Raw genomic sequence first — 25,831 nt, 5'->3', positions numbered from 1 at the left:
AATTAATGAAAACGATTGCAAAATTGCACAACTTGGTCTTCGAACTCCTCTCGTATTCTCCAGATTTGAATAAATTTTTTCCTTTTCTCAAGATCTCTGCTCACTTGAAAGTGATTTAGCCACAATGAAGAAGTAATCGTCGAGATTTAGGCTTATTAGAAAGTCAAAATAGTCGATATCGAAAAGTTAGAATAACGTTATAAACGCTGTATCAACCCTATAATTGGTGTAAGGACGCTATAATCGATCTACCTATTCAACATAGAGTCAAATTTTGCAAGAAATATGCTTTCTATACAAAAGATATGAAATTTTCAACTTGCCTATTATAAATATTTCGAGATGCTGAATAAAAAAGTTGAAATATTTTCTCCACATTTAGCGTATAAGATATACACAATCACTATTCTAGTCTCTTTTACATAGTATTGGATAAAGTATCTACTACATCATACGCAGTGAAAGGACACACGAAATAACCGTCAATATACCTGACTATATACGAGTATAGTATAGGCTTCATATATGTAGATACATCTACATAAATTGTATATAATTTTTATCTAATCATTCAACTGTTAAGCACATAGTATTTATAATAACTTTTATTGCTTCTAATACTTTATTAAATCTAGAATTTTTGTCTTTTTTTTACATACATCAGTACATTTGTATATTATGGTGTGTATATACATACTTATATCATGTCTCATAGTACCTACAATACAACTTTCTCGAGTGTATCGGCCATTGCCAGCCACTTGGTGGAAACGTTGACTCCACAAACGTCGACACTGGATACCCGCTGCTCCACTATGAGAACGAGAGCGTTGCCATTGCCACTACTCATATTCCAGCATACCTTGTACATCCAAATATATGACCATATACTATCCATATCATACACATATTCACGTGTATAGTGCGATTGTGTATACATACGTGCATATCTACAATACTTTGAATATGTATATATATATGTGTGTATATTGGGTCTTCGTTCGTCTCCGATTACTACGATTGCGGCTACGCCATTTACGGTTGTAATCGCTGTCACCGCTTTTAGTCAACTACAGTTGCTACTCGGTCGCGTGACGCTTCGTAACTAAATCATTCAGTTGCTTTAAAATAACTAGACAAAAATATTAACTAAATCATAGTATATACTTTTAGTTAAATACATTCATACCTACATATGTACATGTACTATATTCAATGTTTGTTACAATTTCTTGCGCGTACATCAGCGAATTGCCGTGATAATTTCGGTGTGGGGTAGGTCGGTTTAATAAAACATACACCACCAACAACTTGTGAAAGTCCACATTTAATATATCCATATAGATTAGCTTTAAGTAATCGCATAACTAATTTTGAAGTCAATTTAGTTGTTTGCTATAACAGTGTCTAAACTTTTTCCTTTATCAATTAGACGCAATAATTGAAGGATAAGAAAAATCTTATTTCCTAGCTTCCTACTACGCTTTTATACTTTCGTCCTGCGTGTCGCATTTACGGTCGCATGTTCCTGTTCGCCGCGGCACAATCCTCTGTGCTAGATACAGACTATATTCGCTTGCGTGTGTATAATACAGACATGAAAAATGTGTGGCGTAATTTTAATTTCCCTTCACGCATGAAAATCATTATCCTTTTCCATCAAATTTGAAGTGTGACATATTCACTCGACAAATTAAAAAAAGAAAATTTATTGAATTTTGTTTGGAAAATTAGTAATAAAATTCTTAAGCTGCTTACACACTTTTTTCCGACTGCATGTCATAAAAATGTGTCAACTGCATTTTTAGTAGCTGAATGAATTTGTAAATATCTGAGTGTCTAAATTGTCTACAACTAAGTGTATACCCATGTGTAAGCACGTGCATGGCTAATGATAGTATTTGGTACGTGTGCGATGAAAATGTAATTAAATTGTAGTTTCACCATTAAAATTAATTCACAAATCATGTTCAAATCTATAAGTTGAAAAATTTATTGAATTTGTGTATGTTCTTAAATTCTTAGCGATTTCCCGTAATATTTCTGATTTTTGATGTATTCTGATTTTTAAAAAATATTTTGAATGTTATTTCTTCCAATTGTTTTTACATATAATTCACAGTTTTCCTTTATATTTTATTAGACCAGTAAGAAGGAGACCTTATAATAGACGTTTAGAGCACATTTATTTTATAAAGAGTATATTATAACTCTAGTACCTGCGCCAGGAGAGGTCTAAGACTCCGAATCCCTGATTTCAGACAATATTATTAGTGTTACAGTGTTCCTTACTTTGAAAATATATCGTCGTTTATAATGAATAGTAAATTTTATCATCAATAAAAATTTAATGGATCCAAATTGTAGTAAATAAAATAATACTAAAAATCTCTTTAACTACAAAAAATACTATTAACACACAAAGAAAAAGGAGAAATTAAGTCTCTATAACTCTATAGCTTTTCTTGAACGAGAGAGATATTTTAGAATTGCGTAGTAATTGTATTATTCAAAGTATTACTATATGAAACTACAACATTTTCCCACCTTCCTCGCAATTTGTGGCCACTATCCCAAAAGAACTGCGCCAATTGTCGGCAAAGAATGAACCAATTTTTGATAGCCTGTTCTGATGTGAGAACTACTATTCAAAAAAAAAAAAACAACAACATGTGAACGGTATTCCAGTGAGAGCGTCCATCATCGACCGGCAATCATATTGTACCAGATCAGGGCTATATGTATATAAGCAGAGTGAGAGAAAACATAGTCGCGACTTCCGTGCGTTTTCGGCAATCACTCGTTTGTTTTCACCCGGATTTAAAAGTTCATAATACATACAATAATGCTCTTCTCTCCCACCAAACACGAAACATTACCTTGGCGTCATGAATATTCGATTTTGCCTTTAGTTTGGCTGTTTGGCCCCGATTCCTATATTATGTTTTGCTTAGAATTATGACAGGTCTACTTTTTATCGCCATTTCAATTCACATGGCTCCCAATTTCAATGCTTTTGAATGTATCCGGCTGCTTTTAAATGTTTTGAAACTGCTGTTCTAGTAGCTCTTGAACTCTTCTTGCGTTTGGCCACAATGTTAATCACTTGTTTGCTTCTAGTTCTTCATCTTCAACTTTTTTGACCAACCTGAACTGGACGATTTTCGTCTTTCAAGCCAATATTACCACTTTTAAATCGTGACAACCACGTTCACTTAGCAGCTCACTATAAAATTCTATCAAAATACGAAGATTTTCGGATGAGATCTTCTTCAGATTAATGTAATGAAGAAGAACTCTCCACAAAACCACTTTTTCAGGCATAAAGTTCGATATATTTAAGCATTTTTTGTTGTTTAAGCTTTAAGCTTGATTTGAATCACAGATTCTCAAAATTCAAATTCGCGCAATGAAAATAGCTTTCCAACGCATATTCGTCGGTATATTGAAACAATATAATAATAATCCAGATACGCCATTTCTTGGCAAACCACAGCAATATTAGTTATAGATCCAAAATAACCTCTAATACAACTTTTTAATCAAAATATCCTCTTCTTATTTTCATAATAGCTAAATGGAGGGAACGGATGGATCACCCCCGCCTTCTTTGTGTATTGTACGCGCTACTGAGTTTTTCCCAAGATTAAATATGGAAAAAGAAGATGCAGATTTGGAAGTACCCTATCAGGAACGTAAGTACAATAAAATCAATTTTATTAAACATTTTCTAAAATAAAACATCTATCTTTACATTTATGTATAAACCTACAGTTGCTGGGGAATTCGTCTTATATCTAGGACGTACTGATGATGGCATTTTATCGCTCTCAACATACCGTATATTTATACTTAAAAACTCTACCAACTCAGAGACATCCGTGCCACTGGGGTTAATCGAAAGTTTACAGATACGTGACCTGTTTCATCTAATCATCAATTGCAAGGACGCTAGCACCGTTAAATGTTCCTTTGAAACAGCTGAACAGTGCGCCGAATGGCTGCGACGCATTCAGTTGTGCGTCGGCGTGCCCGAAACTTTAGAATCACTTTTCGCATTTCCCTTCCACTCATACATGAGTGATGCAATAAATACGCAAAACGAAGCTTATAATTCACCCGAGTACCTGGAACGCTTACAGCGCGCTAAACGTGCAGACGATGATTTTATGCGCGAAGTCGTACGACTAGGCTTCGATTTGAACGGAACGTGGCGTATTTCCAAAACGAATGAAGAGTTCAAATTATGTCCGTCATACCCGCAGCGGTTACTGGTGCCGGCCTGCATTTCGGATGACATGCTTTACGAAGTCGCGAAATTCCGTGGATCGCGCCGATTGCCAGCCGTTGTTTGGCGTCACAAAAAGTCGGGTGCAGTGATTGCACGTTGCAGTCAACCCGAAGTGGGTTGGTTCGGTTGGCGTAACAACACAGACGAACAATTACTCAAAGCTTTGAGCGAGGCGTGTGCATTTGATCGAGGTGAACAAATGCGTCGCCAAAGTCAGTCTATCAATACGACGGGACGAAGAATGACATCAAGTGAGAGTACGCCCTCAAGCACTGATGGCAGTCATGAGGAAGTCACGATGGATGAAGTGCAGGTTTGTGCATTCAACCAATTGTTTAAAAACTTTCCAATATATGCTTGTCTCAATTTCGGTTTTAGAAAGTTCTGATTGTCGATGCGCGCAGTTATGCTTCCGCGGTAACGAATCGTGCACGTGGTGGTGGTTGCGAATGCATTGAATATTATCCGTCGGCTGAAATCGAATTCATGAATCTTGGTAACATACATGTTATACGTAGGAGTTTTCAATCGTTAAGACAACTCTGTGCTTCGCCAGCAGATAGTCAAAAGTAAGTATCGAGGCAATTTTCGTATTAAATGTGCATTTCATATTAAAAACATTTATTTTTTTTTTTTTTTTGACAGTTGGCTAGGCTCGCTCGAGAAGACATTTTGGTTGCAGCATCTCTCTGGGCTATTGGCCGCTACCATAACTGTTTGTCATGCTATTGAGAAGAAGGGGCGGCCAGTGTTGGTGCACTGTTCGGATGGTTGGGATCGCACGCCACAAATTGTGGCCACAGCACAATTGTGCTTGGATCCGTATTACCGGACTGTAGAGGTAATTAAGCCAGCAAAAAGAAAATAGTGGCTGTTATAATTAATATATATTTATATATTTTAGGGTTTCCGCGTTTTAGTCGAACGTGAATGGTTAAGTTTTGGCCATAAATTCTCAGATCGTTGTGGTCATGGTCCTGGTTCGGATGAGCTAAATGAACGTTGTCCAGTTTTCCTGCAGTGGTTAGATTTGGTACATCAAATACACAAACAATTTCCTTGCAGTTTTGAATTCAACATGGCTTACTTGGTAAGTTTTAACAATTCAACAATTTTATTTTTTAATCTCCTTTATATATTTCCATATTTATTTTCTCACAACAGATCAAATTAGCACAGCATTCACATTCATGTCTTTTCGGCACCTTCCTATGTAACACGTACAAGGAACGTTGCGAAAAGTCGGTATTTGAGCGTACTTACTCAGTATGGCCTTTCCTATCCGGACCGATGTATAAAAGTCCACTTTATCTACCAAATAAAGATACGGTAAGCTTATTTTTGAATATACAAATAATCATACGTTGGTTAATGAAAATATCTCTTTTTTCTCAGGTTATTTGGCCAGCGCACAATGTACGAGATCTGCACTTATGGACTGAAGTATATTTGGGAAGTTTGGGAAATCAAAATAGCGTCGAATTCGTCAATAATAGCAACGAAAATTTGCAGGGAACGACAAGTAAGTTTATTAATTATAATATTTAGTAACGTGCAACAGAGAATGTAATATATACAATCATATTTATAGCTCCTATGACTAAGACGCGTTCTTACGGCGATTTAGTGTCAGCAAACATAATGCAGAGTGGCATCTCACGACGTTCCAGTGACCCAAATATGACTGTGGAACCGAAGTAAGTGTTTTTTTGAGTACATAAAAATATGCCACCGTTTATGAAAAAACTGAGCGATGTCTTTTTTTGTGTTCTGTTGACAAAAATTTCTTTTGTGCTACTATTTGCCACCCTTCTTGTACAAATTTAAATTTCTGAGCATAAGTAAAGTAGGTAGTATGCTTTTAAACTCAAATATCAAATGTAACCTTAAGAAATATTAATGGTGCCGCCTTTAATCTTGCATAACCAATCGGTAGTCGGCCGACTTGTCTTCCGATCATTCCTCAGTCAAGATCAAATTATTCGGACAATCAAATATTGTTGTGAAACCATTTCGCCTAACAACTATCAGAACACATTGGCTCGAGTACAAGAAATATCTTAGCACCTACATGCAAGAGGAAAGTAAAGTTGTATGTGAAATGGATATGGAAGACATTGTTAACTTATTCAACTGTTTGCTATCAACAATAGGTACTGTAGTAACATCAAAACCAAGAGATAGTCTCCGAAATACAATACGAACCACTAACAGCTTAATTGAACGTCTTCTAACCGAAAAACGAAGCATGCGCCGAGACAGATCGATCTCATCATCTAAAGTAAAATTCAAAGTTGATGAGAAAAAATAGGAAAAGCGAAGCATTTCAACCACACACGGCAGTAAACAATTTCTCGATTCCTTCTTTGCCCCACAATGTACTAAGGACTTTTCCCTTAGAGTATACAACTTCATCTGAAATAAAAGTTATAACAAAAACATTAAGTGAAAAGAAGTCACCTGGATACGACCACATAACACTGCAGATGCTAATAGAGTCAACAAAGTTCTTGTCACAATTTTTTCTCAATGCCTCCTAATGTTTGGATATTTTTCAAAAAACTGAAAAAAGTCGCAGATTATCATAATAGTCAAAGCGTGAAAAATGGCATGATGGGCTCATCCATAAAATTAAAATGATAACATTCGCAGACGACACCGTTATTTCATGTGGAAGCAAATACCCAGTAAAAATCACAAACGCTCTAGGAAATCTTCTAAAACTCCTTGAAAGTTGTTGAATGGCGCATAAAAGTGACCGCGCAAAAGTGTAAGCATGTCACATTCACTCTAAAGGCCAAACACTGAAATTAAACAACGTAGTGATTTGTCAAGCATACGAAGTTAAATACCGTAGCGTTCACCTAGATAGACGTTTGACTTGGATGTGCCACATTTCTGCAAAAATACGGCAGTTAAAACTTAAAACCGACAGCCTAAATAGGGTAAAAATTCAAACCTATGATTGGACCATAAAATCCTTTTATAAAATTCAGTAATAAATCCAATTTAGAAGCACAATTATTTAGTTCTGCCTGCGCTACTGGTAGCCGTTAAATGTAAGATCATGCTAATACTCTAGAGAAAATCTTATCCTGTCCAGCTAGCCGATCACGTCTTTAGAGATGGAATTTGCTAGTGTTTTAATGAGCAAGCTTCTATCTATCGTCCATTACTACTTGTGAACTAAAGCAGTAATTCATTAGTTATTAAGATTTTAAAACTTATTGTTAGGTTTAAATTATGTAAGCAGATTCAATAAATAATTACTTGGTTAAACAAATGAAATAATAATTGTTCCGTGTAATTATTTATTTCTAACGTTAAAATTGTTTTCACTCTTTTATAGTTTAACAATGGCTACAAATTCTGAAAACAACTCCATCGCCGATACACAATCCGAACGTGAAGATTTGCCCGATAATGTAGTTGAAATGATGCAGCGAATTGAGAATCTCACCATCCAGCCAAATAATCACGATGAAGATAACTTTGTGGATGCCTCAAACAGTACAGAGGACCCACAAACTAGTAATGCGCTGCTTAGAGAATTGAATGAACCTATTGCGAATACTGAAGCGACTGCAGACTACAAGAGCAGTCAACTTTCAGCTTTAAACAAAAATGAGCTCCCAAGGCACAATGAAAAAATTGATAATTCAAATGACATTAAGCCTAAGGCTAACGGTATCGAGCACCAAAAAGGCAACACGAATGTTGCCCACAGTAGCAGAGATATTAGTGATTCGGGAGGCGGCGACGCTTCAAATGAATTGAAAGCAAATACAGACGAGGATCTTATGATAAGTGTAGAATTGAATGGTGAGTAAAATTACGATGTTCAAAATTTCTGAGTTGAAGGAAGTGCACTTCTTATTTAACAAAACCAATTATTTTTTAAGTTGCATTTCTTTTTAAATTGTCGGATGAAATATTTACTTAGTTATAAAAGTAAAAAATAATATGGAAATTTTGTTCTTTTTCAGATGTAAGCCCCAATATAGATGAAGCTTTAGGTAGACATAACAATTGGCATGGCGCTGTCAGCACTAGCACAGATACTTTAGTACCAATCGAAAGAAGACCAAGTACTAATGGCGAAGAACTACCATCTACGCCTCCAAAAGTGGACGTCGATGTTACAGATGGATTTCATACACCTGAAAAACTATCCACATCGGCGGACAAAGAAGAGCTTGGCTTAAGTTCTCCGTATGTTCTATTAAAACAAGAGGTAATTTATTGATAAATTGTTGTTCAATTGTTTCTATTAATATTTGTTTGTTGTTTTCATTATGTTTTCTATAATCAGCGGCAAAATTCTTCAACTGGTAAAGGCAACAATGACAACAGACCTCCCGCCAACGGCGTTAATAACAGTATTATGCCAAATGTTCATGGCACAAACGGTACCTCGAATCGTGCAAATATCTTGTCAAATTCATCTAGTAATGCCTCCGTTTCATCTACATCGTCTTCACTCAATAATTTTAATACAAACATGAATAATACGAACAGTGATAGCAACAACAGCATCGCAACAACAATGACAACAGCCACAGATCAAAGCGCAAATGATGTTGCTGAAATAGATGTAGAAGCTTGTATTGCTGATGCAGGCACGCAAGCGAATTCAACTGATGCCATGAATGAAAGCATCATGATTTTGCCAGAACATCGAAAATTGCAAATATCTGTGAGTGGCAAGTGTGAGGCAATCTCGAATAATGGCTCGTCCTTACCCACGTCCCCAACAGGCTCTGACGAAAAGCCGAGTACTAGTCGTGCAAGTGGTCAAAACAGTAGAAGTGAAAATGTTTGGAATGGTGGAGGCGCTGAAGGCGGCAGACAAAATAGTGGTGGTGCCGGTGGTAGTGGTGCCACTGGTAGTGCAGGTAGTGGCGCCAGTGGTAGTTCCGATAGTGGTACCAGTAGTGGTGCCAGTAGTGGTGCCAGTGGTGGTGCCGGCGGTGGTGGCAGTAGTGGTGCCAGTGGTGGTGCCGGTGGTGCCACCGGTGGTGGTGCCGGAGGTAGTGCTGGTGGTGGAGCCGGTCGCGGTGATGATAATGGTGGCAATGATGGCGCCGGTCGTGGTGGTAATAATGGTCGTGATAATGGTGGCAGAGCCAATGGTGATTCCGATAGTAGTGAGGAAGACGGACAACGCCGTCGACGCCCTTCAAATTCAAATCGTCAATATGATGGCTTTCACATTCGACAACCAGACGGAAGGTGAGATTTCGGATGTCATTATTATTTATAATTGTGTCATACCATATTCTTCTTTACTTATTTTATAGCATACGTTATTTCTTTACGGGTAATCGTAGGCCTGGTATACGCTCCTTGCCGTTGTCACCGCCTCCCCGTCAGGAAAGACCTCATCTATTATATTCCTGCCCTGACGGCTTGGCGCACGCGCTAAGCGAACAAAATATGCGTCTACATCAAATTGTGCAAGAACATATGGTAAGTGAAGCTAGTCAGCGCAAGTCTTAGATAAAGATATTTGTTATAGTAAAAGATTTGTTTTTCATTTAGTTACGAGAGGATATGCTATTGCAAGAAATCCATGATATGGAAATTGAACTACGAAGGAAAAGATGTCCAAATTGCAATGCCGCTCAAAAAAGTGATAAAAACGAAGAACAGGTAAGAAACTAAAGTCGACATTGAATTACTTATAATACTTTTACACTGCGCAACAAACTGTAGGATGATGATGATAAGAAGTGACAGCGAGAAGAGCATGGATTTTATTTGATTGAAAAAGGTGAAATTTTGTTATTCAATTTTTTTAAGGAAAGGAAAATTATGCATCAGAACATCACAATTTATATCTAGCTTAACAGAAAACATTATTTCTACAAATTTTCGCGTTTACAAAATTGCTAAATTCAGTTCTAGTACGAATAGTTGAGAATAATTTCGATATTTAAAAAATTTGTTTACTGATATTTAGTTGAAAGTCTAAGGAGAAACTGATTTTACTTTTATAAGTGTCTTCTTTCGACTGTTGTTCGCCTGATATTTTAAGTTTTATTTTGATTTAATAATATTTTACTTTATTTGTTATTTCAATTATTTTTTAAATTTTTGCTAATTTTTTTTTTGTTTTTTAATTTTAATTTATTCTTAACCTTTATTTCACGTACTCTTTTAATTTTCATTTCATTTTTTTTTTTAATTTCTATCTCAATTATTTTTGTTTTTTATTTTTTATATGATTTTTATTTGTTGAATTTGATTTTTTACAACTGTAATATTTACTGTTTTGATTATAATTTTCCTTAGCTTATCATTTATCTACATATATGTTTTTGGTTGACAATCTACGTTTTTTACATTAGTACACAGTCCTATTGATGTATGTATGTATGTCTATTCAATTAAGGTAGACGAACTCTTAGTTAGCCGAAGTAGAGTACGTGATTGTACTAAGTGCCAAGGCTTGAATGCGAGATCGTGTACAAAGTGTAAATTACTATTGCAACAGCAGCAATATCGACAACAACAACAACAGCCACTGCAAAAGCAACCACGACCTCGTCGTCATACTGCGGTTGATTATCGTGATCGATTTCCTCATCGTTTTCATAATTGCCATTGCCTTTGCCAAAATAGTCACCATCAACGTAAGCGTTATCATAGTTTCAGTTGTAGCCTTTGCTATAAGAAAGATGATAATACACAGATTGATGACGATAACGATATCACCATGACGTTGCTCAGACGTAATTGTAATTCAGATTATGCTGATAGCAATAGTTCTTTATTAACGGTTAGTCTTGTCTCCGGTTTTCATTCCCTCATTACATTGCATAAGTGCTTATTGTGTGTTTAACGGTAAATACCGAGCATTTTCAGAGTAGAGAAGACGCCTATATTATGTAATAGATTACAGCAATATTTTAAGTGGGTAATCTAATCTGGAAATTTAACAAGAAAAGGCGAACATTTTGCAGATTTCAATAGTTTCGATATTCTAAAATAACTCTTACAAAGTATTTTTGAATTATTTTAAAATTTACAATAATTTTTGACAATCAGGACTGGATCTGACAATAAAGTTAGCTGTGTACCACCAATGTTGCTGAAATCTGTTCATCAATATTGGCGATTTCTTTATTATAAACATTCACTGTTAAAATGCTTAAGTCAGCATATCGGTATGTTTGTATTCTCAACATTTATTATGCAAGTATATGCATATTAGGGTAGGCGTTATTTCCAAAGTTTATTTTTTTTTTGCCAACGTTCCCTGAAGTTTCATTTTCTGTCATGAAAAAATTAAAAATCTCGTACTTTCTATTTAAACTTTGCCTAAATCAAGTTTCTGTTCTCATGTATTAAACATGTTTTTTTTTTTATATTTTGCCTAAAACTAGTAAACAGTATACAGTTGTTTCACAATTTACCCCTCTACATAAAATATTTAAAAGATTTTATCCACAAAGCAACTCATTCAGCATTCATTCAAGTGAATCATAAATTGTCTGTTACTCATACGCCATGGTGTACGGTATGAATACTGTACCTTTGATTCATAACTATAACTGCGTATAACTTTTAAAGAAATGTTTCTATGAAACTTATCAGGTCTTTTTTGTAGAGCTCTAAATTTATTTATTTTCACAACTGTGATTTTATTTGCTTTGAAGATAAAAAGTGTAATGGAAAACATCAAAACTCCATATAAAATATATGAGAGACGTAAAATAATTTAAACGCGGTTTAAATTGAAAATAAAGGGATTGTTTACTTTGGATAGTTTTTTTTTTATATCACAAACTGAAAGTTCAGGGACGTCTGCGCTCAGCTCATATACCTTCTGAACAAGGGTTTTATAGTTACATATTTTTCTTATCAAATTAATACGTTTTGAAAGAATGTGTGTCTGCCATTAAAGGTTAAAATCATAGAATTGTGTAAAATTACATAATTTACCTTTCTTTACATTTTGACACCCCGAGTCTCAATTTACATTCGAAAACCAAGAAATTATTTACAAAATTTTTTATATTTAATTAGCTCTTAGTGCTAAAAAACATGTAATAATATACGCTAAGAAGTTCGAACAAAATGGATTGAATTAAATGAATTGATCTCGTTGGCTTTCATACTGCGAAGATTATTTTAATCTCGAAAACTAGAAAATTTGTTCTCAAAATAATTTAATTTTAATTAAAAAACTATTGGTGCTAAATAATGTGTAACACATACATATGTATACATGCATATCGATATGTCAATTTGTTATCGTTTGTTCTTTGTGCTGTTCCAACGAATGCTGCTTTTGTTTGCTTTGTGCGCGTTGCATTTTTTCACTCCTTTGATTGCTGCGCTGCTTCTATACTAACTTGCTGTTGTTGCTGCTGTTTGCTTTAGCAAATACGTACCTCGCAAAACCCCATAACAAACATGCACTTGGTTTAATTAGTTCTCCTAGCGTAAATGTGCGTTTATTCTGCCTAACCTTTTTTCGATAAAAAAAAAATATAGAACAAATTGGTTAATCGCATGCCTACTGCAAATTGATTAAATTTTCGTCAATGTTCAACTCGTTCTCTTGTTTTAATTGTTGTTTAAATCACGTGACGATTGCCACAAAGTATTATCTGAAAAATGAAAAATTTAATTTATTTGTTTTACAGTGTTCGGCGGCCGATAATTTAGAGAATGCTTCAATATGCTCATGGGAGGCTGTGGAAGATCGCAGCGCTCCATCATCTAGCGCTAGTTCCTCCATACAACAACCAAACACCACAAGTGCCCTCTGGGTACCAGACCACGCTGTGAAACGCTGCACCAGCTGTCAAGTCGAATTCTGGATAGGCCGCAGAAAGCATCATTGCCGGTGTGATAAATAAAATAATTAACATAGCACACTTTTAATTTCTTTTCTTTTCTCAATCTTCACTATTATACCTACATATATTTATTTTTTTATAATTGTTTTGTTATTTTATGTTTGATTTTTGACTCATACTCATTTATAATATAGAATATAATCTTAATGCTACCTCATCCTTAATTTATTATTCAACTGAAGGTATCATTGGTTTCTTATATCAATATTATGCTTTTGTTGATAACAAACTTCCTAATTATAAATTAAATACAATACATACATACTTGTTTACTTTCATTATGTGCTGTTATGCAATTTTTATCTCATTGTTTTAAAGTCATAAAATTTTTCAAATTTATATAACCACTGCTTGTACTTCAAACCTCACTACATTAACTAGTTTATTTTACTAAATCGAATTGTATTGTTAAAATATTTTGTTAGCAAACTTAAGTTCTTAAAGACACATGAATAAAAAATCTGTTCAAAGATTACTAAAGATTAACACCAGAGACAACTTCGTTTTGTTCATGAATCAGTAGTGTCCATTATGCCTTGGTTTACAATTCATACTTTTTATTTATTTTTTTGTTGATTTTCTATTTTTTATTTTTCGAATTATTTTGTTTTTGGTTTTTTTTACAACTTTTATAATTTTTTTGTTGTGTACTTTTCAAAACGCTTTAAATTGTATTGTGTTTTCCGTAATGCTCTATATTTATTTGTTATTTTCTCTGTTTAGCTCGTGTGGGCAAATATTTTGTGCCGACTGTTCTGAGTTTTGGGCACCGCTACCTGATGCAAAGCTTTTTAAACCCGTAAGATTGTGTGGACCCTGCTATCTTGCCGTAACAACGAGAATAGAGGTAAACACTATACACATTAATTGAGAAAATTTGGTTCACCTACATACATACATATTACAAATTAAGTAAAATGAAATCATCGAATAAGTCATTGAGAGGAACGAGACTTAATTTTGGTAGGTCAATTATCAAAGTTAATTTAATAGTTTGTTTGTAAAGCATTTTACATTAGCATAGGTAATCTAGCTAAGAAAATAATAATACAAATAATTTTTTAAGTACAAGTAAAAATTAATTTCGCAGCAAGCGAAAGCAAGTCTTTAAGCACTATTTGGAGAGCTCTTGAGTGAATAAGAACTAGGTGAAGGACGCATTTTATAAAATTTTATAAAAATATCAAACATGCTACCATAAGTAAGAATCATAATACTGCAATATATTATATTATATTGCATTATATTTTCGAGTTTTACACGATCACAGACGGCTCTAAAAAAAGTGCTCCACTCCTGCTGTGATTCCGCTCTTCTTCATGTTCGTGGAATAAATCGTAAACCAAAAATAAAACTAGACAAAGCTGTGGCCTTTTTAAAATTGAATTTTACCCAAAATTTTGTTCGTTTTTTGCATACCAAACTGTTAGGTCATTGCATGGAGAATTATACAAAGAACATGCAAAAAAAAGTTTAATATGAATCGGTTCATTTGTCTCTGAGAAATCACTCCAAAAAACTTGAAAAATGTAGTTTTGAAAAAAGCCCTTTTAAAGATAAAATAATGGAGCAGATTAAACTGAGCTTTTGTATAAATTTAGAAACCCGTAACTCAAAAAATGTTTGAGATATTATTGAAAATGTTAGTTTTTTTAGTTCAAAACTTATTGGCAAAAAAAAAATATTTTTAATTATATTTTATTTCAAATTAAACACTAGCTACCCCTAAAATCTAGTAATAATACAATGTTGTTTGTATGTTCAAATCGTTTAAAAGGTTAAAATTGCTGCTTAAGTATTTTAACAAATACCGGCAAAGTATATTTGAATATTATTATTCTTGTTACCGTGGTGATGCTGGACTTTTGTGAAAATGTGAAACCTGAATAAGTATATAGGCTTAATATCTCCACATACATATATTTATCCTATAAACCAACAAAAGCCTAATATACCATTTCATTTGTGTATGTGATTGTTATTTTTATACCCTGAACAGGGTATATTAAGTTTGTCATGAAGTTTGTAACACCCAGAAGGAAGCGTCGGATACCCTATAAGTTATATACATATACTTATAACTGATCAGTATGTTGAGCAGAGTCGATTTAGCCATGTCCGTCTGTCTACCTGTCTGTATATTTACAAACTAGTTCTTAGTTTTTAAGATATCGTTTTGAAATTTTGTAAACGTCATTTTCTCTTCAAGAAGTTGCTCATTTGTCGGAACTGCCGATATCGGACCACTATAACATATATGTAGCTACCATATAAACTGAACGATCGGAATCAAGTTCTTGTATGGAAAACTTTCACATTTGTCAATGTATCTTCACAAAAGTTGGCACAGGTTATTTTCTAAGATAAAAACGTAATATACGAACAAATTGTTCAGATCGGCTACTATAGCATACAGCTGCTATATAAACTGAAAGATCGGAATCTAGTGCTGGTATGGAAAACTTTTGCATTTGACAAGATATATTCACGAAATTTGGTATAGATTATTTTCTAAAGCAACAATGTAATCTCCGAAGAAATTGTTCAGATCGGTTAACTATATCATATAGCTTCTATACAAACTGGAAACATAGTTACTAAAAGAAATACACCTGTGAAGGGTATATTCGCTTTTTTCTTGTTTATAATAATATTTTTATAGATTATTTAAATTATTAATATTATCAATATTATATTTTTGAATCTGATCAATTTTGACCCGGACAGAAAAAATCTACATTTTTACGTATTTTATTACAAAACTTTGTCATCACTTGATTCCCATACACTTGTTATTAGAGTCGGCTGGAATGGCTTCCAATTCTTTCAACGAATTTGGTTTTTTCGTCTCATTTTTGGATCTCCATTCACTAGATTGTTGGACAGTTTTAACTTCATATTCATAAACCCACGTCTTCTCATCAGTAATAATGCATTTGATGAATGTTGGGTAACTACGTTTTCAAGCATATATTTTGCGACCTATACTCGATGTCGTACGAGAGACGATTTTTGAAGCACGGTTTCTTTAATTGTTTCGATGTTATCGTCATTAAAAGATGTGAATTGACGACTCAAATGACAAGTTTTCGATGACGTTACGACCTTCACTAAAAGGAGATGAAACTGTCACGAACCAAAAAGGTGGTACTCATTTAGCAAAGCAAATTTTATGTGAACCAGTCCGAGTCAAATTTAATTAAATTCAATACTCTTTCGTTTATTAAATAATCAATTGTAAAAATATCTGATCCAATACAAACACACATACAAGTGCATTCCTTATTTTGGAATAAAATAGTTCCGTGATCGCAAAGTCAGAAACCCCTTGTAATAATCAAATTATTAACTACATGTGTATAAATATCGTTAATAGTTAAATTATTCCTCAATTTCCACGCAGCAACAGAGCAACGCAATCATAGCAACAAATATGCCAAATTATACAGCCACAACTACCAGCACAACGGCTACTGCTGCCTGGACGACTGGAGGAGCCTCAACTAGTTCGCCCAAATTGGCGATGTCTGCAGTCTCCAATGCAACGGCAGTCACAACAACAACAACAACTACACCTGCGTCCAGCACCATAACGGCTACAGTGTTTCAACAACAACAACAGCAGCAGCGGCTGCATCAACAACCCAAACAGCGACATAATGTAGCCGCAGCAACTACAACAACTAATGGAGCATTGACTAACTTGCATCAGCCAATTGCAGTACACGGCATCGCTGTTGTCACTGCAAATACACCTGCCTCAAGTACACGGATGATGGCGCCAATACCCATAACAGCCGCTGCAGCAGACGCGCTACAACAGCAGCAGCAACAAAGACAGAATGCAGCAGCGGCAGCAGCGACTGCAAGCGCTACCGTGGCCGTTGCAGCGGCCGAGAGCAGCAGCATGTCGCACATATTGATGACAGCGAACAAAAATATTGCAGCCAGCGTTGCAAATTAATAAACAAGAGCTAAAGCCTATATAGTGCATCATTTAATTTTATTTCGTAGCAGAAATTGAATTTTAATGATCATTATTTCTATAAGAGACACATCTAACTACATTAAATGCTGTTAAATCTGATCGTATGTAAGTTTAGCAGCGAATGTTGTGCTACTACATCACACTACGGACAGTGACGAACGCGAGAGAGACTGTGCTGCCAGACTGTCGGCAACTTTGTTGCTATCGTGCCTAGACATGTGTGGATTATATTGCTTAACGCCGCGTGCTTGTATTATTTTTTGAAATTGTATTCGTTGACTTTTTTTTTTTAATTTTTATTTTTTTTACTTTTTAACTACAGTGTTCAAGTATGTACATGTTTGACCATTGTATATGTATTTTATAGTAATTCTCAAAATACAATTTTACATAAGAATTTATTTTAAATTAATCTAACTTTTCGCATAATTATTGAAAAAAAAAAGAGAAATCGTAAAAAGTAAATGCGGTGAGAAGTGTTTTTGCAACAAAAGTTTAGTTTATAAATTACATTATTTATGTAATTTCAATTTATTGAATTAAGACACTTGACTTTATATGTATATGTGTACCTTTAAAAATTAATGATTGCAGCTAAATGCTGAACTATTTTAGAGACAACGTTAAATGAACTAAACAAAAAAAAATTATTGGAAAATTTCAAAAACTTGCACTAAATAATAAATTGAATTTTTTTTTTGTTTTCTACATTGTTTTCTAATTCAGTACAAAATATTCACTTTTATTATTTGTTGTTACGAGTCTATTACTACAAAAGGGAAAAACGCAGAAAAAAAACAAGTTATAGCGAAAGTAATAAATTAAAAGCAAACATATAAAATTGTAATCGAAATGAAAAATAGTAAAATCATAAACCAAAAATTATATATATACAAACACACAATATTGACAAACACATTGATCGTGTAATTGTTTAAAACAAAACAAGCAACTAGAAGCTGCGTGCTTTTACTTACTAATAAATGTGAAATTTACAATATTTGATTATTTGTAAGGGAATATTTAAAGAAAAATGGTTATGTTTAAATTAACTTTGTCCCTCCCTCCCACTATATTGAACACAATTGAATGTATGTATGTATTAACTATTAGGAATTTTAAATATTAAAGAAATTTATCATTATTGCTTATAACAAAATAAAGCAGAAAGCAAATGAAATACGAAAATCAAGATTTTTACAAATGTTACTTTAACGCTAAAAAATATTTAAAAAAATGTAAGTGGTGAGTGTTCATATTATACAAAACTGAAATATTTATTATGAAAATAACCTAATTTTTTACAGCTTTTTTCTACAAGCAACATCTCATCACCAGCTATGTCCTTTTCTTCCTATAATTCTCGTAAATACAACCTATTTGCAGTATCCTTCGTACGGCTTAGATCTTTTATTGAACAAATTTTTTTCTGAAAACCATTTATAAATGCCTTATATCCGCTATAGCGATTAAAGTCTCAAAATATTGTATAGGACTCCCAAGCAACAGCAGTGCATTCTGCCAGAAAGAGATTAGGTAAGACCATGTTTACTTTACAGTTAACACAAAATTGCATCTTCTTAAACAGTTAGCCTTAATTTCTTCATTCGGAGGTTTGCTCCGAGTATTTAAGTCAGTTTTTATACTCCGCAGAGGGTATATTAATTTTGCAACATCCATAGGGAAACGGTGGAGACCCTTTAAAGTATATAGATGAATACTCAGCGTGAAGAACTCAAGTCCTTATATGAAAATTGTTTTTATTTGACAAGATATCTTCACGAAATTTGTCATAGATTAGTATATAAGCTATATCTTCGAACACATTGTTCAGATCGGACCACTTAAGCATATCTCTGCCATAAAAACTGACCGATCAAAGTGGCGATAGAGCTCTTTTTATATTATTTTATGCTATAAAAAATTCGCCTGTGAAGGGGTTTATATCTTCGGTGTAGGCGAAGTTAACGCTTTCTATTTTTTTACATTGCTTGTCTGTAAAAATATAAAATATTTTCTTGTTAGTATAAATTATTCGTCTATCTCTGAGAAGCAAGCAGACACACTGATCAGACACACGACAACAGATAACGTAATCTTAAACAACACAAAATGTTTGCTGATGATGACCTGTTTTGCGTTCATAAGTTTGTGATCGTGTACTTAGCAATGTATATATAAAATATATGGTATATCCTAAATATTTAAGATTGATTAAAATAGCGAAAATTACAGGTTTCTTAAAAAATTCTTCCATTTATTTAATATCACATTCATTCAAGTACCTCTGTAAGTCGTATAGCCAAAAGGATTCAATAGTAATGGAATATGATAATGCTGACCCTGTTCACAGAGCACTACTATTTCAATAAAGGGATAAAAACTGCTAATGCCACGTTCAGTATGATATGGTTTCACGTCGAAATGTAACTTATAGATGCCGGATTTGTAGCCCGTTGCGGGCACTAATTGGTTCACACGACCATCTTGATTGGTGGTTGCTTCACTTAGTTTCTGCCAATTATTTTCGCCCTCTAGACGGTAAACGGTAATGTTGACATTTGCTGCCGCCTGACCCACTGTGGTGTCCAATATATGGGCGGATATAGTGCGCACGTCAGCGCTTACGCTATTATTGCTAACCGGCTCGAAACCCTATAAAGCATACATAAGAAAATTTTAAGTTTAGGAATCAATAAGATTAATTATTTCAAATATGCACCTCTTTGGTCTCGACACGAAGACGAATGCGTTCCCAGCTACTGCTCATTGTGCAATGATATCTTATGGAAATTATACTGAGTGACAGTATGAGCGCTGCACTTATCTTCATTTTTAATCTATATTCCTCTTATTGTTTATCTTCTGTATGATATTGTTCAAACTCATACGAGTTGTTTATCACCAAAATCTGAAAAAAAAAATTATATTTACTATATCTTTTTGTATGTAAATATAAAGATATCGCAAAATATTTTATATTAAGCATTCTTAATTTGGAGTTTACAAAAATTTGGTTGATGAAGCTTAAATTAGGTAGAAAATCACTAGGAAAGCTAAAAAGCCCGCAATTTTATTAGTAGCGAAAAATAATCTTCTTATTGGTCTCGGACGTTTATTCGATTCACTACTGTATCTTTATACCTTGTTCAGGGCCGGAGACCCCATAAAGTATATACATATATACATAACTGATCTGAGTGACGAACTGGCCCGGATTTTTACCCGTCCAAATTACTTCAGGAATGTTTCCTGTTGATATAACAACAACAACGAACTGTATATAAGCTAATTAGTCTCTCAGTTTTTGAGATATCGTACTAAAATTTGGACCATGACCTTTTCTCCCCAAGAAGTTGTTCATTTGACGGAACCGATGGTATGGGACGACTATAGCATATAGATACAAATGTAGTCCTTATATGGAAAACTTTTTGATTAGAAAAAATGATTATTCAAGCCAGCGCCGCAACCTCCGATTAAATTTTTTATATCGGATCACTATTGCATAGCTGCCATACAAACTTGTCCATTAAAATATAGATAAATATCTTTAAATACCTTGTTTTGTTATAGAATATGTACCTGTGAAGGGTATTAAGCTTCGGTGTAGCCGAAGTTAACGTTTTTCTTTAATTTGATAAAAGTAACAGCGCCGGTACACATACATACATACATACAAATTTGTTAATAATCTATACTCATTCTAAAAGGTTAACATAAGCCCTCCGCTACATCGATAATTGAATAATATTTAATTCAAGCAGATTTCCCTGATTCAAGTTTTTCTAATTATAATTATTAATTGTCTGCGAGAAACAGTAACTTAATCAATCTCTTATTGTCTTGTACATGTCTACATAGACTTACATTAATATACGAGTATGGTATACCCTTTTAAACACCACTATTGCTTAAAATCTTTCTTGTGATACCAATGTTCCAATAGCAACTCAGTTTCAGAAACTTTTTGTTTGCAATTTTAAATAAAAAGCTCAAAGCGCAGTGCCAGCTTTATGCATTTTTCTAAAGTTTCTTAGAATTCATTATTTGATACCTAAAGGTTACAAATGGTGCTTAATGCTGATAATATGAATACTAATTTACATACTTATGTATGTATGTATGTATGTTTAAAGCACCTATTAGGAAAATGGGCCAACATTTTTGGTAGGCAAATATGGAAAAAAATCCTTAATTATAAATTTTCTTGATGACATTTTTGTTCTTGTTGTAGGTAAATAGAGTGAGTCGAAGTTACATAAGTATGTATGTGCAACCTCCGAGACGTCGTCAACGAAACATTTGACCGGTGGAATTCTTTTCTTATACAAAGTCTTGCATTAACATAAATGATTACTACATAGTTTCTACAGCAGTCATTTTAATAGACTGTATGAGCGGCCCACATTCCATTTCCTGGAACCGTTGTTTTTGTTATCCAGGTTATCCAGTTATCTAATCACTGTTTTGAATGGTTAGGTTCAAGGTGGCTGTCGTCTACTTCGCAGATTGAAAGATCTGAAAGAACGAATTAATTTAAATTGATACCAAGGACGGAAATTTTAGGAAGGCCTTCTCCGAATTCGGGATTAAAATGGGTATAGGCGGATAAGAGGATGTTCTCCAAATTATTTAAATATTTTAAAGAATTAAGTTCTTCTCATCTCGCCATACCCATTTTAACGCCGAATTCAAAAGATGCTGTTCTAAAACCGAGTCGAAGTGAATTCCAGTTCTACCACAATAAATTAAGACTTTTTTTAGTACAGTAAACTAATAATTCATAAAATTTTCTCAATGTTTTTATTGCCTGTGTATATCCCTTATTATGTTTTAGAACTAAATACTGTTTCGATTTCTTGTACCACTATTTTAGTACAAAATGCAACTCTGTCCCAAAATACAACCATGCATTGCAAACGCCATTTTCATGAGTTCTTGTCTCAGATTTTCCTCATTCTTTTTCCGGTGTTCGAGCTGTGCGGATGTGCTTCTAATTTCGGATCTCTGGTTTAATTAATGAAAGAAATCTATAGGATACATAACTGAGAAAATTGTGTGCTTGTGTGTAAGGTGAAAATATATTGTAGACAACATGGATGGTGGTATAAAAGCTGAAGGAGTCAATGGTGCTGCTCCGTTGCCACAGAGAGCTCAAAAGAACATCCCACAAGGTAATAAAAAACCCATGAATGCTCAGCAGCAAAAACAAAATGACGGTGCAGATGGAGCACCAGCGAAGAAGAAACCACGTTTTAACCAGAATGGTCCAAATCAAAACCAAGGTGGTGGAAATCAAAATAAGAATTTCGGAAATCAGAATCGAGGTTTTGGTAATCGCAATAATAATCGTAACCAACAAAATCAGAATCGTGGTAACCAGAACCAGAACCAAGGGAACTCCCAAAATCAGAATCAGGTACCTTATTGAAATTATATTATATATATTAAAAATTTATTCAATATTAATATATTATGTAAGAAAAGTCCTAAACATTCATGCATAAATGTCCCATAAAATTGTAAAATCGATACTAGCAATTTTCTCAAAATGGCGAATGCAAAATGGCGGCTAACCGTCGTACGCTCTTCGTGAATCGTAGGTATTGGTAGTTCGTCTTCAAGAAATCGAATTGCCAACGTCATGAAAATGTTACTCTTTATAAGCACACATTTCTATACTTTAAATTAAATTATATTTTAAAATAATTTATTATATAAATTATTTTACCAAGTTTCAATTTATTTGGTTATTTTAAAATATCACCCTGAAAAGCAATATTCATTTGCCGGTGAAAATTGAGTTGTTATGTGTCACATTGTCAGACGAAGAGTTCAATGAACGTTTGAACTAAATCTTAAAAAAAAATTTAACTACTTAATAAAATTATAAGTACAGTTGCGTTCAAGGGAAAAAATTCCGCACTTACAAAAAAATATATATCTGCGATTCCAAATTTCCAGTATTAGTTTCTAGTATTTCAACATTGGAAAATTTTTTTAAAAATATTTTCAGCAGAACCAGAACAAACAAAATCAGCAAAATCAACAAAAACAACAACAAGATGTGAAGCCGGTAGGTGATGGCAATCAAGGCAATCAGACAGCAATTAAAAAGGATGTTGGTCCAGGACCTCAACAACAACAACCACAGCAACAACAGCAGGCCCAGCAGCAACAGCCACAACAACAAACTCAAAACCAACAAAGGAATCAGCAACAAAATCAACAGAACCAAAATCAACAACACCAAAATCAGCAGAATCAAAATATGAACCACAACCAAAATCGCAATCGTGGTGGAGGAGGCGGAGGTGGCCCTATGGGCAATCAAGGCGGCCCAGGTGGCAATCAAGGCGGTCAAAATAGGGATCGCAGCCGTGGTGGACGTGGTGGTCCCGGTGATGGGCGTGGTAATCAAGGCAATGGCCCCTATAATAGGAGTGATGAATTCTTCATTGGTCAACGTTTAAGGGCAATCGGAGGACCAACTCATGAATTGCCACCGGTTGAGGCCACCGAAGAACCTAAGTTCTCTGGCCGCAATCGTTTATACGTTGGAAATCTTACCAATGATATTTCTGAAAATGAATTGCGAGAAATGTTTAAACCATACGGTGAAATTGGTGAAATTTTTTGTAATGCTGAGAAAAATTTCACATTCCTAAAATTGGATTTCCACATAAATGCCCAGCGGGCTAAACGTGAATTGGATGGCACCATGCGGAAAGGGCGTCAATTGCGTGTTCGTTTCGCTCCCAATGCTACCATACTTCGTATAAAAAATTTGACACCTTTCGTATCCAATGAACTTCTTTATAGATCTTTTGAAATATTTGGACCTATTGAACGCGCCAATGTAGTTGTTGATGATCGCGGTAAATCCACTGGCGAAGGCATAGTCGAGTTCGCTAAGAAATCGTCTGCAAATGTTTGCCTACGTTTTTGCAATGATAAATGCTTCTTCCTTACGGCATCATTGCGTCCATGTGTGGTTGAACCATTTGAAATTAATGAAGATGATGATGGTTTGCCCGATAAATCACTAAATAAAAAATCACCAGAATTTCATCATGAACGTGGTGTAGGACCACGCTTCGCCGAGTTAGGCTCCTTTGAGCATGAATATGGTACCAGGTGGAAGCAATTGCATGAATTGTTCAAAACTAAACAAGATGCTTTGAAACGTGAACTCAAAATGGAAGAGGAGAAACTTGAGGCCCAAATGGAATATGCACGATATGAACATGAAACTGAGCTGCTTAGGCAAGGTATGAACTATAAGAGTAAAAACACAAAATTCAGATGTAATAATTAGTTTATATATACAGAATTGCGTAAACGCGAGTCTGATAATGAACGCAAGAAGATGGAATGGGAAATGCGCGAAAAGCAAGCCGAAGAAATGCGCAAACGTGATGAAGAAAGTATGCGTCGGCAGCAAAGTGAAATGCAATCGCGTATGTTGCGCCAAGAAGAAGAAATGCGTCGCCGACAACAAGAAAACACGTTGTTTATGCAAGCGCAACAGCTTAATTCTTTGCTGGATCAGCAAGAAGGTTTCGGCGGTAATAATAATGGAGGTAATAATTTCGACAACTTTGGTCGAGCATCCAACAATTCACCATTTGAATTCAGAGGTAAATAATCTGATTTTAAATGGCAACAGTTATACTAATTTTTAATGGTAGATCCCATTTCGGCTCTTTTAGGCAACAGCGGTGGGGGCGGTAATGGTAACGGCAATGGCAATGGGCCAAATAATCCACAGGTACGTTCATTTTTCGAACTCTTCATGCAATCAAGATTCTAAACATACAAGCTCAACAAACATATCAATAAATTCTTTAAGTTAAAGCTGCAAAGTAGGTCATACTTATGCATCTTAAATGCTTTGCAGTGCTTAATACATATGATCCTTGAATCGGTTATATTTTGAATTGTTTCTTAACAAATTCAGTTCGCACCATTGCGGTGTTATTGCTTATTACATTGATACGCTCGTGCTATTTTATCGGGTTACTTATATATACGTTGCAGCAATGGCAATAATTTGTATTATTTGTAGTTTATAAAGATATAAAATATAACTGTGTTCGTTAACATAGGCTGTTTAGGTAATTAATAAAATATTGTTTCAAAAATTTCACTGTACACAATTTCTTATTGATGTGAAAAAGGCGTAGAGCAGTAATGATGTATATCATAAACAATAGAACAATAGTGTACCATAAGTAGCGGCTCGTAATCAAGGCATGTGTGTCAGCTAAACATTTTCAAGGGAATTAATGATATTCGGCCAAATATCATTTTATTTTCCAAAGGAATTGCATTGTAGGGTCTAATCTTAAGTATGACAATACATTGTAAATGCCTTGAATGTTCGCTTTGACGCAAGCTTTTTTAAGGGCATGCTACTGAATGATACTTGTTTCCTGGTTAATAGCTACATACCACGATATTTGCAGTTATTTTCAAAGCTACGCAGCTGACTACATTAGGCTAGGCAATTTGTTGTTTAATGTAACCAAAGAAAGCATTGTTGCATAACTTTCCGTTAAAGTAATTATGAAATGTTATAGTGTGTTAGGAAATGTGTATTATTGCAATTATGACTTGAAATTTGTTAGCACTCTTTGAAGAAACATATTTGGTTTGAACTTTCCGAAACTTGTAATC

At 34.4% G+C, this 25,831-nt stretch overlaps 3 protein-coding genes across 10 annotated transcripts in view; 2 read left to right on the top strand and 1 right to left on the bottom strand.

Moving 5' to 3' along the window:
• The window catches only part of LOC105227489 (myotubularin-related protein 4), a 30,183-nt gene extending 11,842 nt beyond the window's left edge, over nucleotides 1-18,341 (top strand). Inside the window, exons 2-18 of one of the 7 annotated variants that reach the window (XM_049461705.1) lie at nucleotides 3,574-3,695; nucleotides 3,775-4,604; nucleotides 4,670-4,860; nucleotides 4,937-5,132; nucleotides 5,196-5,381; nucleotides 5,456-5,813; nucleotides 5,883-5,988; nucleotides 7,641-8,113; nucleotides 8,278-8,525; nucleotides 8,604-9,285; nucleotides 9,322-9,523; nucleotides 9,592-9,760; nucleotides 9,833-9,943; nucleotides 10,686-11,072; nucleotides 12,946-13,148; nucleotides 13,885-14,008; nucleotides 16,565-18,341. In XM_049461705.1, coding sequence (XP_049317662.1) covers nucleotides 3,578-3,695; nucleotides 3,775-4,604; nucleotides 4,670-4,860; nucleotides 4,937-5,132; nucleotides 5,196-5,381; nucleotides 5,456-5,813; nucleotides 5,883-5,988; nucleotides 7,641-8,113; nucleotides 8,278-8,525; nucleotides 8,604-9,285; nucleotides 9,322-9,523; nucleotides 9,592-9,760; nucleotides 9,833-9,943; nucleotides 10,686-11,072; nucleotides 12,946-13,148; nucleotides 13,885-14,008; nucleotides 16,565-17,125 — 5,145 coding nt within the window. In that variant the 5' untranslated portion in view covers nucleotides 3,574-3,577 and the 3' untranslated portion in view covers nucleotides 17,126-18,341. Of the gene's footprint in view, nucleotides 1-1,099; nucleotides 1,276-3,573; nucleotides 3,696-3,774; nucleotides 4,605-4,669; nucleotides 4,861-4,936; nucleotides 5,133-5,195; nucleotides 5,382-5,455; nucleotides 5,814-5,882; nucleotides 5,989-7,640; nucleotides 8,114-8,277; nucleotides 8,526-8,603; nucleotides 9,524-9,591; nucleotides 9,761-9,832; nucleotides 9,944-10,685; nucleotides 11,073-12,945; nucleotides 13,149-13,884; nucleotides 14,125-16,564 lie in introns of those variants that run through there. The other 6 variants (XM_049461706.1, XM_049461704.1, XR_007423555.1 and 3 more) reach the window with 6 other exon arrangements.
• A 1,037-nt stretch (nucleotides 18,342-19,378) lies between these two features.
• LOC105227488 (5-hydroxyisourate hydrolase) lies at nucleotides 19,379-21,199 on the bottom strand. Its single transcript, XM_011206847.4, has 3 exons — nucleotides 21,020-21,199; nucleotides 19,872-20,060; nucleotides 19,379-19,804 (listed from the first exon to the last, which is right to left on the bottom strand). Exons 2-3 carry the CDS (start codon nucleotides 19,980-19,982, stop codon nucleotides 19,427-19,429), a joined length of 489 nt encoding a protein of 162 aa, XP_011205149.1. The 5' UTR covers nucleotides 19,983-20,060; nucleotides 21,020-21,199; the 3' UTR covers nucleotides 19,379-19,426.
• A 906-nt stretch (nucleotides 21,200-22,105) lies between these two features.
• On the top strand, nucleotides 22,106-24,923 carry LOC105227487 (protein no-on-transient A; the record flags this gene model as incomplete). 2 transcript variants are annotated; one of them, XM_049461710.1, is given in 4 exon segments in its annotated part: nucleotides 22,106-22,571; nucleotides 23,169-24,423; nucleotides 24,484-24,735; nucleotides 24,865-24,923. In XM_049461710.1, coding segments are annotated over 4 exon segments (1,890 nt in total), but the record flags the coding sequence as incomplete, so codon positions are not given.
• Between the last annotated feature and the right edge of the window lie 908 nt (nucleotides 24,924-25,831).

This window comes from Bactrocera dorsalis, unplaced genomic scaffold (assembly GCF_023373825.1).
Source record: "Bactrocera dorsalis isolate Fly_Bdor unplaced genomic scaffold, ASM2337382v1 BdCtg081, whole genome shotgun sequence".
Lineage (NCBI taxonomy): Eukaryota > Metazoa > Arthropoda > Insecta > Diptera > Tephritidae > Bactrocera > Bactrocera dorsalis.
The sequence above is the reverse complement of the archived record's forward strand: the minus strand, read 5'-3'. Positions and strand labels throughout refer to the sequence as shown.

Coding starts and splice junctions, on each gene's coding strand:
- LOC105227488 (XM_011206847.4), bottom strand. CDS start 19,982: ATGAAGATAAGTGCAGCGCTCATACTGTCACTCAGTATAATTTCCATA. Junction 19,805..19,871: donor TTCGTGTCGAGACCAAAGAG/GTGCATATTTGA, acceptor TATGCTTTATAG/GGTTTCGAGCCGGTTAGCAA.